The sequence below is a fragment of the Muntiacus reevesi genome, chromosome 20, assembly GCF_963930625.1.
Source record: "Muntiacus reevesi chromosome 20, mMunRee1.1, whole genome shotgun sequence".
NCBI lineage: Eukaryota > Metazoa > Chordata > Mammalia > Artiodactyla > Cervidae > Muntiacus > Muntiacus reevesi.
In genome coordinates this window covers 8,327,565-8,340,721 of record NC_089268.1, presented here as the reverse complement: position 1 = coordinate 8,340,721, position 13,157 = coordinate 8,327,565, and the positions used below count along the sequence as shown (strand labels likewise).

General features: G+C 38.5%; 1 protein-coding gene across 5 annotated transcripts in view; it reads left to right on the top strand.

Annotated features, from left to right (window-relative positions):
* Window positions 1-1,777: 1,777 nt before the first annotated feature.
* The window catches only part of TINAG (tubulointerstitial nephritis antigen), a 140,110-nt gene continuing 128,730 nt past the window's right edge, over window positions 1,778-13,157 (top strand). For 4 of the 5 annotated variants that reach the window (XM_065913219.1, XM_065913221.1, XM_065913220.1 and 1 more), the window contains exon 1: window positions 1,778-2,248. In XM_065913219.1, the coding sequence (XP_065769291.1) occupies window positions 1,894-2,248 (355 nt within the window). In that variant the 5' untranslated portion in view covers window positions 1,778-1,893. The remainder of the gene's footprint in view (window positions 2,249-13,157) is intronic. The other variant, XM_065913223.1, reaches the window with a different exon arrangement.

Here is a 13,157-nt window from a genome sequence, read left to right as displayed (position 1 = left end):
TGATGCTGAATCTCCAATAATTTGGCAACCTGTTATGAAGAACTGACTCATTGAAAAAGACCCTGATACTGGGAAAGATTGAAGGAAGGAGGAGAAGGGGACAACAGAGGATGAGATGGTTGGATGGCATCACCAACTCATGGACATAACTTTGAACAGGCTTCAGGAGTTGGTGGTGGACAGGGAGGCCTGGAGTGCTGCAGTCCATGGGGTCACAAAGAGTCAAACATGACTGAGTGACTAAACTAGCATGAATGATGTGCTAAGGACTTTAATATATTATCTCATTTAAATTTCATAGCCATCTGATATGGGAATAAATTTTGTTATCTAAATGTTGCAGCTGCAGCTGATGAAATTGAACCATAGAGAAGCTAAGCCACTTTCTCAAAGATGTGTAGCTAATCATTGGTGAAACTATAATTTGAACTCCTTAAGTCTCTTTGGCTCCTGTTCTTGACCAGTTCATTGTACAGGGCTACATGCTGTAGACGACTCAGGTGTAATGAGGTGGACTCAGGTCAATGAGAATCGAGGTTAGAGATGATTGAATGGAGCTGAAAATGGCACTTTGTGGTACTTTAGTGACTCAGTGGGTGGCAAGGAATCAGAGGCAGCAGAATTAGGACTGCACAGGTGGGATTATGGATGTCGACACCAAGATGATATTAAATTAAAACAACAAAAGATAAAGACTTGAACTAGCTTACAGTCTGAGAGAAGGGTGCCAAAGAAAAGGAAACAATAAAGGTAAAATTATGACTTAAATAATTTACAGAGCAAAGTTGGGGAATATGTTTGATATGTCAGAGTTATGGATTAACTTTAGAGAGAAAGACACTCATTTTATAGGACAATAACTGAGGACCAGAGAAGCAAATCATGAACCTAAGATCATAAAGCCAATTAAATAGTAGCTCAGGGACAAGGGTCCAGGTTTTCTGATCTTCAGGACAAGTCCTTTCCACTAGGCAACCCAGACACTCTTGCTGAATCATTGTCTGCTGGTTATTTATCTCCAATCCAAAGGAAGATATTATAGTTAATGAGTAAATACAGTATGACAAAACCCACAGCTTTACAGAAACATGAAAGATATCTTGACCTTTGAGTTTCCTTCAGATCTCTTCCCTCCCCACTCCCCAACAGCTCCTTAGCTCAGAGCACTGACTTTTCTTGACTATAAACTGCCTTTCAGATATTGCAGACCCCTGCATTGATGTCAAGCAGAAATTCAGGTAGAGAAAACTAAGGTCACCTTCAGGGAATTTCTAGCTAAATTAGACTCCACTAAGTTTTGAAATAAAAATGCTTCTGGTAGGTGAGTGCTGTACGGATGCGATATCAAGCCTGTGTGTGACTGGGCATTTGTTATTGATATGACAGAGCCGAGCAGGCAATCTCAGGAGAGTCTGGATTTTAGTGGCAGTGCGAATAAGTGAGATGAATAATTGTGCTTTTGACTTTTGAATTTCCTACACCTTGCCAGTAGTCACTGCAGCCAAAATTTGGGCCATGTGTATTCCAGAGAGGTTTTTGATTTAAGAATCTAGGTTATTTTGAAGGTAAGCAATGTTCAATGTATCATCTACACCTAAGATTTTATGTATTTATTTTTATGGCAATGGATGTTTTTCCTGTAATATGAAATATAAAATTTTAATGTTGGAGGAATGACAATGGTCTATTGGTAACATGCACGTTATCTTTGGCAAGCACTGAAATTCTTGATTAATGTTTAACTACAAGAAATACACTCAGTTCAAGTGAAGGATCAGTTTCAGGATTCAGGCTGAGTTGTCTTGATGATTAGAACTTAGGCTCCAAGGAGAAGCCCCAAGGACAAGGTGATTGAACATAACAACCAGTGGGAGCCCTGCTGACCTCTGGAGAATGTGGGCCGGATGTAAGATCTTAATCCTTGCTTATCTCACCACAGAAATTTGGATGGAGAGACAGTATTTTTCACAACAAGATGTGGACCCAGGAGCTGAGTTCACTAGGAATCACACCATTTTGGAAGGTACTCGATTCAAAAGAGCCACTTTCGAAGGGCAGTACTGTAGAAGTTTTGGTTGCTGTGAAGACAGAGATGATGGCTGTGTGACTCGGTTCTATGAAGCGGATGCACTGTGTTACTGTGATAAATTCTGTGAAAGGGAAAATTCTGACTGCTGTCCTGATTACAAGTCATTTTGCCATGAAGAAAAGGGATGGCCTCCTCACACAAAGCCTTGGTCCCCAGAAGGTAGGGTTTGGGAATGTGTTCAAGCATTGTCCTAGTTCATTACAAGATCTGTCCAGCTGTCTTTCTCTTTCGTTCCTTCCTACTTCCATCTCTCCTTCTCTTCCCTCTTTCCTTCTTTCCCTCCCTACCTCTCTCTCTCTCTCTCCTTTCTTTCCTCCCTTCCTTTCTTAAGTTGAAATGAAAAAATGAATACTTTGATCACCAGGTTAAATTTCTTTGGATTGTTAACGTGCTTTGATTCAGATGCTGATACCTGCCTCAGCCTAGCACCTTCAGCAAAGTCCTGGTGTGACAGCCACAAAGGCTGATTTCCATTCTGTTTTGAATAGTCACTCAGCTCATAAAAATAACTTAAGATTCTTTCTTTGTAAAATGTCTTGACAAAAAACAACCTCTCATGATTTTTTGAGTGTAACCTCAGAGAATCACATCAAAGTCACAAGACTGATCCTCTGCAGATGTATGTAACATTTTACTTATTTTCCCATGAGTGGCCTTAGAACCTGTGTTACAGCAGTGCTGTTTAAACCAATGCAGGAGCATAATAAAGGTGGCCACCCTCCCTGCCTAAGTAATACCAAAGAGATTCTCCCTGTGTGTTTTTGTTTATTTTGCCAATCAGGAATTTTAAACTGGGAAAAACAAAACAGTGTTCCATACAGAGTAGTTTTAACAGTCTAAGACTGAGTGAATAAATACAAATATTGGGTTGGGCAAAAAGTTAATTTGGGTTTTTCTGTTACATTGTATAGAGCAACCTGAATGAATATTTTGGTCAACTCAATAATTCATAAGGAGAACGGTATTATTTACTCTATTGGTTTAATTATAGCAGAATGATTGTAGGTTCTGAGCAATCAATATATCTAAAGTTTGCAAAAAATACAGAACAAAACTCTACTCCTGCACTTTATATGAGGGAAAATTCAGGTTTCCTCAAAGCTCTGTCACATAATTATAAGTAGGTGGTGGTGAGTGGAAATTACAATTAGAAGACATTGCAGGACAAATTAGGATTTGTATCCTTACAGCAAAATCCAGATGCTGAATTTTGCTTTCATTTTCAATAGTGTCATTTTGTTTGTAAAACACACACATGCTACGTTAAAATTTCCACAGCATAGTCATTCCTGCAAGACCTTTGCCTTTCCCAGCAAACAGCAATTAGATAGTCTATCAGAAACGGGAGATCTTGTCATTCATTGAAAAATATTCATTGACCATCTTCACCATGCCAGACATTGCACTTTTGCTGGGGCAACCATGGGGAAGAAAAGAGACAAATCTTATCCTCATGGGAGTGACAGTCAAGTTTTGTGGGGCGGGGGTGGGGGGTCATGGTGCGTGGTGTAAGATATTTAACAAATTCACTGTACAATTGCAAATTGTGTTAAATTCTCAGAAGGAAACATTTACGGTGCTGAGGGAAAGCCTATCAGAATATAATGTCAACATGGAAAGCAGTGTACAGTATTAGCTCGGGGAGTGAGGTTTGTGGTCTCTGAGGAGCTGATGGAATGGGATCTGGGAGCCAGGAGCTTGGTGTGGTCTAGGTGCTGGGTGGAGGCCTCCATTTCTGGAAAGTCATGGCCAGCAGAGGCTTGAAGGTGACATAAGAAGGGGTTTGAGAGGAGTAGAGGCCAGATTTCGCTGGGACTTACAGGCTATATCAAGAATTTTAGATTTTATCCTGAGAACTCACTGAAAGGTGTCAGGTATGAGCAGGATCGGCTTCATGAATGTTGAGGGTGAGTATTATGTATATTATGTATTAGCTGCATTGCTTTTGATGTGCTAAAGCATACTTGAGCTTTTCTTATTTGAGTCCTGTAGCCCATTTAGAAAAGAAACTGCTTCTACTTCTATGTCCGTTTTTGCTTGAAAGCTAAGACTTTAATTTAGGGTTATGTTTTAGGTAGACTATGTTCCTCGTATAGCTTTTATTCTATTCATGATGGAGGGAGGCAATTCATCTTTTTATTTAGTAGCAAAAGGTTCACATCATAACTATACTCATGAAGGTAATTGTTTTGTTTTTTCTTTCTTATGACAGTAGCTTGTTGAAAGAAAATAGCAGTACACAATATTGAAAAATGGTACAAAATTATATAAAATAAATAGACAATGGCATACTATTTGTAGTAATTTTTTGCAAGAATGAAGTGACTTTCCTCTGAGATGCTAGAAACAACATCACTGATTTATTAAATGCTTTTCAATTATTTAACTGCAAGATATGGTCTAGTTTCTTATACTGTAATTATTTTTCAACCTGGGGCTTAAAATTGTACAATCTTAAGGTTTAAAAAAAATTGTCAATTAAGTAAATAATGTCCCCCCTTTTAAAAAATTTATTTATTTTAGTTGGAGGCTAATTACTTTACAATATTGCAGTGGTTTTTGCCATACATTGATATGAATCAGCCATGGATGTACATGTGTTCCCTATCCTGAACCCCCCTCCCACCTCACTACCCGTCCCACCCCTCACAGTCATCCCAGCGCTCCAGCCCTGAGCACCCTGTCTCATGTATCGAACCTGGGCTGGTGATCTGTTTCATATATGATAATATATATGTTTCAATGCTATTCTCTCAGATCATCCCACCCTTGCCTTCTCCCACAGAGTCTAAAAAACTACTATACATCTGTGTCTCTTTTGCTGTCTCGCATATAGGGTTATTGTTATCATTTTTCTAAATTCCATATATATTGTATATTGTGTTGTGCTTTATTGTGTATATTGTATATGTTGTGCATATTGTATATTGCTTTAGTATATTGTATTGGTGTTTTTCTTTCTGGCTTACTTCACTCTGTATAATAGGCTCCAGTTTCACCCACCTCATTAGAGCTGATTCAAATGTATTCTTTTTAACGGCTGAGTAATATTCCATTGTGTATATGTACCACAGCTTCCTTATCCATTCGTCTGCTGAGGCTGATGGGCATCTAGGTTGCTTCCATGTCCTCAACCACTTGTAAAAGAATGAAACTAGAACACTTTCTAACACCATACACAAAAATAAACTCAAAATGGGTTAAAGATCTAGACATAAGACCAGAAACTATAAAACACTTAGAGGAGAACATAGGCAAAACACTCTCTGACATAAATTGCAGCAGGATCCTCTATGACCCACCTCCCAGAGTCATGGAAATAAAAGCAAAAATAAACAAATGGGACCTAATTAAGCTTAAAAGTTTTTGCACAATGAAGGAAACTATAAACAAAGTGAAAAAACAATAGCAAATGAAGCAACTGACAAGAATTAATCTCAAATATATACAAGCAACTCCTGAAGCTCAATTTCAGAAAAATAAATGACCTAATCAAAAAATGGGCCAAAGAACTAAACAGACAGTTCTCCAAAGAAGACATACAGATGGTTAACAAACACAGGAAAAGATGCTCAACATCACTCATTATCAGAGAAATGCAAATCAAAACCACAATGAGGTACCATCTCATGCCCGGTCAGAATGGCTGCTATCAAAAAGTGTACAAACAATAGAGGGTGTGGAGAAAAGGGAACCCTCTTACACTATTGGTAGGAATGCAAACTAGTACAGCCGCTATGGAGAACAGTGTGGAGATTCCTTAGAAAATTGGAAATAGAACTACCATATGACCCAGCAATCCCACTGCTGGGCATACACACCAAGGAAACCAGATCTGAAAGAGACACATGCACCCCAATGTTCATCGCAGCACTGTTTATAATGTCCCTTTTGTATAAACTGGAAGGTGAACATATAGTTACTTCCAGTCATTGGGGAATTTCAAAGGTCAGATACAGAAAACAAGTGACAGAGTTTGAAATGGAACCAGACTGGATTTTCCGGACAAAATCTCTAGTGTGACAGATCTTAAGGAAAGAGTCTAGTGAACCATCTGCTGTGAACAGACATAAGCTAATTAGATTATACACAACTCTTGGTAAAAAAAAAAAAAAGGATGTTTACTTTTTACATTTTTACAAATGTTACTGGCATTTGAATTGAATGAGGGTTATTTACCCTTTCACAACCTCCTTAACCACATTACAATGAAGATAAGTCACATTCCAAATTTTGCTGTGCATACTGATAATTACAAAAATATATGTTGGTACGGAGACCTACACTAGTCTATAAAATTGTGTAAGTTTCATGAAGTCTCAGGTCCCTATCCTGTTAGATGTTGCCACATCTACCATGCTTGAAAAATTTATTGGCACTTTCCCAAATCTGATAATATTACAGATTATCAGATTATAATAAATCCTCCTACCAGTGGCTGGACAGATGTTTTAGAGATTAATCCTAGGGTATCAGGTTTAAACATGAAGTCTTTTGATCTTAAGAGATACATAAAAACTGGGGAGTATGAGTGGGATATGATTTTTAACTATTTAAACTAATCTAAATAAATTGAATATTGTTAAGTGATAAGAGTCGATTGCTTATACCCATTATGCTGATTAACAGGTTGCTAATTTTACCAATGAAAGCCCATTTCTGACATGCATTATGCTATACTCTAGTGTTCATTAAAAGATGGATAGCAGAACCCCTTGTAGGAACTGTCCTTGAGTCTGGACTTTCAGGATAAATGATATTGACCACCCAGGAGATGCAGACTCCTGATTAAAGCAGACAACTGCCTTCCCTGAAGTGATGTTGAGACCAACACAGATAGTAGAACACATTATGATGAAGTATTTTTAAATAAATTATATCATACTGTCATTTTTTTTTTCTCAAATCAAGAGACTTATTTCACTTTCCAAAAATCTGATTTACCTAATTCTTGTAATAATGGCTGTTAATGTTGCAAAACTCCTTTGGTTTTGACAGTCATTACTATGCATCTATCTACTTATTTGTATCAAGGTGTAACCAGCTTGATTACCTCACACTGAAGGGCTTTATATGCTTTTCACTGAGAAAATAAAGACACCAGGAATTCTCTCAGCTCTCATCATAATTTTCAAGTTACTTCCATCTTGGTTACTGTTTCCATGAAGTAATCTACTTCAAGTAATTACTTCAAGTAATCCTCTTCTTGAGCTCTGAATCCCATCATGTCTTGTCTTTTCGAGATCTCCACCCTTACAATTGCCTCTTCCCCTCTCCTTTTCTCTTCTTTCCTCTCTCCCTTTTTCTCCCTCTTTCTCTCCTAAACCATCATTTCCCTCCTTCTTTTCTGGATCAATCAATTTACAAAGTTACTGAGTTATGAAAGTGTTTTTGTAGCTCCCAACTTTTCTTTAACTCCTCAATTTCTACTACCTTTAAAGCATCAATCATATTTTCAAATTAGCATTTTAAAAGAGATATTTTTTATTTAAAACTAGTAGAATCCAAAACAGGATACAAACATTGCTTGGGATATGGAACTAGACAACATCAAAGGTTAATTTCTGATCCTGACTCTGTTTCTGTGACGAAGTGATACCTAGCATGGGAACCAAAGTTACAGTTTATTCCTTAGAGTGACACAGGATAATTCATCTTTTCACTGTTGGTGAGTGTAAATTGGTGAAATCATTCCAAAAAAAAAAAAAAAAAATGATGAATGAATTAAATGCCTTAAAGATGTCCAAACCTCAATTTTGACCAAGAACTTCCACTTTTTGGAATTTTTCCTGAGGAAATAACTGAGAAGGTGAGCAAATGTCATTTACAAGACACTGTCTTGCAGGAAGCTGGTGGGTAGTTGTATCTCCCAACTTTGAAAAAGCCAACCCTCATCTCCATGTCCTTAACCAGTTTTATCTTATTTCCTCCTGTCCTTTAATGGCAAAATATCTGAAAGAAACATTTCACTTCCTGACTTCTAAACCTCTTATCAGCTCATTCCTACAAGATCTTGTTCCCTGCTACTTTACTGAGCTCTGTCTTGGCAGGATTATTGAAGACTTCCATGTTTTCAAGTGCAGTATTCAGGTGTCCATTCTCTTTTATTTTATTTTTTGACTGTGCTATTCAGCATGTGGGATCTTAGTTTCCCTACCAGGGATCAAACCTGCCTCCCCTGCATTGGAAGTGCAGAGTCTTAACCACTGGACCAGCAGGGAAATCCCAGACCTCCATTCTTTTCTTGACCCCTCAGCCGTACTCTATGTAGGTGACAGCTTCTGCTTCTATGGAATACGTCTGTTGCTTTCCAGGACTCCACCATCCCCTGAATTCCCCCCTTCTTCCCAGGTCACTTCTTCCCAGTTTGTTTTTCTGAATGTCTGCTGGTTACGGTGTTTGAGCTCAGTCCTGAACGTCTTTCTCTTACCTACAAACACTCTCTCAAGGAGACTGTTATTTATCCTCAAAAACTTAAAGATATGTATTGTTACTGGCTCTGAAATTCATGTTCCAGCCTTGGCTTGACTTTGGACTTCCATCACTACTCTATTTGATCTTCTCCATTAGGATGTCTAACTTAGATTTAACCTTAGTCTAGAACATGTAAAGCAGAAGTTTGATTTCTCACCAAAAACCTGTTCTTTATTTCAATAATAACATCACAGCTTCTCTATCCCTAAAGCCAAAATCTTAGTGAGACTTCTGTGACCCTTCTTTTTCCTGATTCTCCAATAGTTAATCCCATTTGCTTTGGCTCCAAATTAAGTTCATCCAGTTCTTTCCACCCTTACCTGTATCAGGCAAATCCTTCATTCCTCTGGGACTACCATTCCAGGCAGTAGAATAGGAGAAGTGAGGACACAGATTATGGTAGAGACACTTTGGATAAGGTCTTCTAAGTCCTTGTAAGAAGTTCAGTTTTAGTCTAAATTTAATACAGAAAAACTTGAGGATTTTAAGCAGGGAGTGACATAACACAGATCTTAAGAGATCTCTCTAAATGCTGTTCAGGGGATGAAGGATACACTGGAGTCAGGCAGGAGTAGAGGAAGGGGGTGAACTGAATTTATATATTAATGTAGAAGGTATTGCTTCACTTTATCAGTACTTCGGCCAGGCTCGGATGAACAAATAATGGTTTCTGTTCAAGAAGCCAACTCTCAAGTGAGATTGTAGCAATCTCTAATACTTTGGCCACCTAGTGCAAAGGACTGACTCATTGGAAAAGACCCTGATGCTGGAAGGATTGAAGGCAGGAGGAGAAAGGGACAACAGAGGATGAGGTGGTTGGATGGCTTCACTGACTCAATGGACATGAGTTTGAGTAAACTCTGGGAGTTGGTGATGGACAGGGAGGCCTGGTGTGCTGCAGTCCATTGGGTCACAAAGAGTCGGATATGCCTGAGTAACTGAACTGAACTGAACTGATGTATATATTTATGTATACATATGTATATCTGAAAGCTGGTTTTTATTCATATTGTTTAAATGTTGCTTGTCCAATGTACTAGTTATATAGGTAAAGGGACAAGAAATCACAAAGGTTTTAATCGAAGGGGGCTGTCCCTTCTCTGACCTGTTCTCCAGCTACTAATTTTGGAAGTCAAGAGAATGCTATCCCCAGGCCTACCCAAAATCATTAGTACTACATATAGTGTTAGAAAAAGTTCCATTTCTTGGTCTTCCCTCCTTAATGTCAAGTCAGTTCTTTGCATGAGGTGGCCAAAGTATTGGAGTTTCACCTTCAACATCAGTCCTTCCAGTGAATATTTAGGACTGATTTCCTTTAGGATGGACTGGTTGGATCTCCTTGCAGTCCAGAGGACTCACAAGAGTCTTCTCCAACACTATAGTTCAAAAGCATCAATTCTTCAGCACTCAGCTTTTTTTATAGTCCAACTCTCACATCCATACATGACCACTGGAAAAACCATAGCCCTGACTAGATGATCTTTGTTGGCAAAGTAATGTCTCTGCTTTTTAATATGCTGTCTAGGTTGGTCATAACTTTCCTTTCAAGGAGTAAACGTCTTTTAATTTCATGGCTGCAGTCACCATCTGCAGTGATTTTAGCACCCAAAAATAAAGTCTGTCACTGTTTCCATTGCTTCCCCATCTATTTGCCATGAAGCGATGGACTGGATTTCATGATCTTAGTTTTCTGAACGTTGAGTTTTAAGCCAATTTTTTCACTCTCCTCTTTCACTTTCATCACGAGGTTCTTTAGTTCTTCACTTTCTGCCATAAGGGTGGTGTCATCTGCATATCTGAGGTTATTGATATTTCTCCTGGCAATCTTGATTCCAGCTTGTGCTTCATCCAGCCCAGAGTTTCTCATGATGTACTATGCATATAAGTTAAATAAGCAAGGTGACAATATACAGCCTTGACATACTCCTTTCCTGATTTGGAACCAGTCTGTTGTTCCATGTCCAGTTCTAACTGTTGCTTCCTGACCTGCATACAGGTTTCTCAGGAGGCAAGTCAGGTGATCTGGTATTCCCGCCTCTTTAAGAATTTTCCAGTTTGTTGTGATCCACATAGTCAAAGGCTTTGGTATAGTCAATAAAGCAGAAGTAGATATTTTTCTGGAACTCTCTTGCTTTTTTGATGATCCAATGGATATTGGCAATTTGATTTCTGGTTCCTCTGCCTTTTCTAAATTCAGCTTGAACATCTGGAAGTTCACAGTTCACGTACTGTTGAAGAGTGGCTTGGAGAATTTTGAGCATTACTTTGCTAGCGTGTGAGATGAGTGCAGTCGTGTGGTAGTTTGAGCATTCTTTGGCATTCATACATACATACATATATATATGTGTTTGTGTGTGTGTGTGAGAGAGAGAAATTTTTGCTTTTTGGGCTTTTGGGTGCCCACATTCCTGTTACTCCTCAGGTTTCAAACAATGTAGTGTATGTATGTATGTATATGTATATATACATAAATATATTCTTGCCTGGAGAATCCCATGGACGGTGGAGTCTGGTAGGCTGCCGTCCATGGGGTCACTAAGAGTCGGACACGACTGAGCGACTTCACTTTCACTTTTCACTTTCATGCATTGGAGAAGGAAATGGCAACTCACTCCAGTGTTCTTGCCTGGAGAATCCCAGGGAGCCTCATGGGCTGCCGTCTGTGGGGTCGCACAGAGTCGGACATGACTGAAGCAACTTAGCAGCAGCAGCAGTGTATAAATATATATATATATATGGATAGATGGATGGATAGATGCATATGTCTGTCTATCTATCTATCTATCTATCTATGGGCTTCCCAAGTGGTGCAGAGGTAAAGAATATACCTGTAATGCAGGAAACACAAGAGACACGAGTTTGATCCTTGGGTTGGGAAGATTCCCTGGTGTAGGAAAAGGCAACCTACTCCAGCATTCTCCTCCATGGACAGAGGAGCCTGGCAGGCTACAGCCCATGGGGTCCTGGTTGGACATGACTGAGCCACTGAGCGCACACACACACATTCATATGTATATATATACATACATATTGAATCATTTGCTGTTCAGCGGAAATTAACTCAACACTGTAAATCAACTTTACTTCAGTAAAATAAAATTTAAAAATCAGCTTCCCCCCCTCCCCCCCGCCCTTCATCCTCCCTTTAGAACTAGTTGGTGGAGTACTTTCTTTGACTTTGAATGAAACCTGAATTGTTGCTTGAATTTTTACTGTTGCTTGCCTAGGTAATGAAAAGTTCTAGGGTGTTTATAAATTGGAAACATAGAAACTTATTTACAAAAAGTGTTTAATCCTGGGTAGTAATTAAAACTCTGAACTTGATTTAAAGTTTAATATTTTCCCTCCCCCATGGGCCACAAGAGAAGTGTTTTCATTCTCTCTTCCTGTGATGGTGGAATTCATGTAAAAGGGATGGATAGATGCCAGCACAAGGAGATTTGAAATTCATTAAGCAAAACATTGAACTGTGAGAACACGGTGCTTGCTGAAAGAAAGCAGCTGTAAATGTTTCCTGAGAAACAATTTTTTGAAAAATTGGAAGATAGCTAATCTGAAATTTGCTTTTGTGACATTATGGCTTGTAGTTAAACCAGGTCCCTTGAAATGCTTTCTAAATATGTAGATTTACTCCTATTATTATATACAGTAAATTAGAATTCCTAGAGAGGTGGGATGGGGTGAGAGGTGGGAGGGAGCTTCTAGAGGGAAGGGACATACGAATACCTCTGGCTGATTCACGTTGATGTATGGCAGAAACCAACACAATATTGTAAAGCAATTATCCTCCAATTAAAAATAAATAATTTTTTTAAGAAAAGTTAGAATTCATTTTATTTAACTAGGGGCCATTGATGTGATCTCTCAATGATATGTTTCTATCAAAAAGGTTTTCATGGGACACAGGAGTGAATTATGCTACTTTTGCTAATTCAGTAATTTGTGTCAGTTAAATTTACAAAGGGATTTAGTTTGTAGACAGGGCACTATTTTACCATATCTTTCTGATTGGTTTTCATGCAAGAATAATTCACCATTGATCTCTTTGGAGTAGTTTCAATAATCTGGTAAAATAGTTAGCAAAAAGTTTCAGTTAATGTGACTTCGCTGGTGGCTCAGACCATAAAGAACCTTCCTGCAATGTCGAAGACCCAGTTTCAATTCTTGGACTGGGAAGATCCCCTGAAGAAGGGAATGGCTACCCACTCCAGTATTCTTGCCTGGAGAAATCCATGGACAGAGGAGCCTGGAGTACTGCAGTCCATGGGGATGCAAAGAGTTGGACACAACTGACTAACAAACACTTTCACATTTTGGTTAATAGTTGAGGAACATTTAGATTTAGAACACAAAGGGCTGCAATCTTATAAACTTTTCTGCTGATTCAAATTCTGGAGAAAAAATAGAGTTTCTCTTTGTAAGGTGAATCCGCTGAAATAGCTTCATATTTTGGTCCAAAGTCTTGAGCTTCTTCCTCTAATCATATGCAACTATTTATACCCACATGAGACTTGATTAGATTTTAAGATGAGAAATGCTATTAATCATTTCAAACACTATTTTACTGCCTACCTATTTAAACACATTAATTATT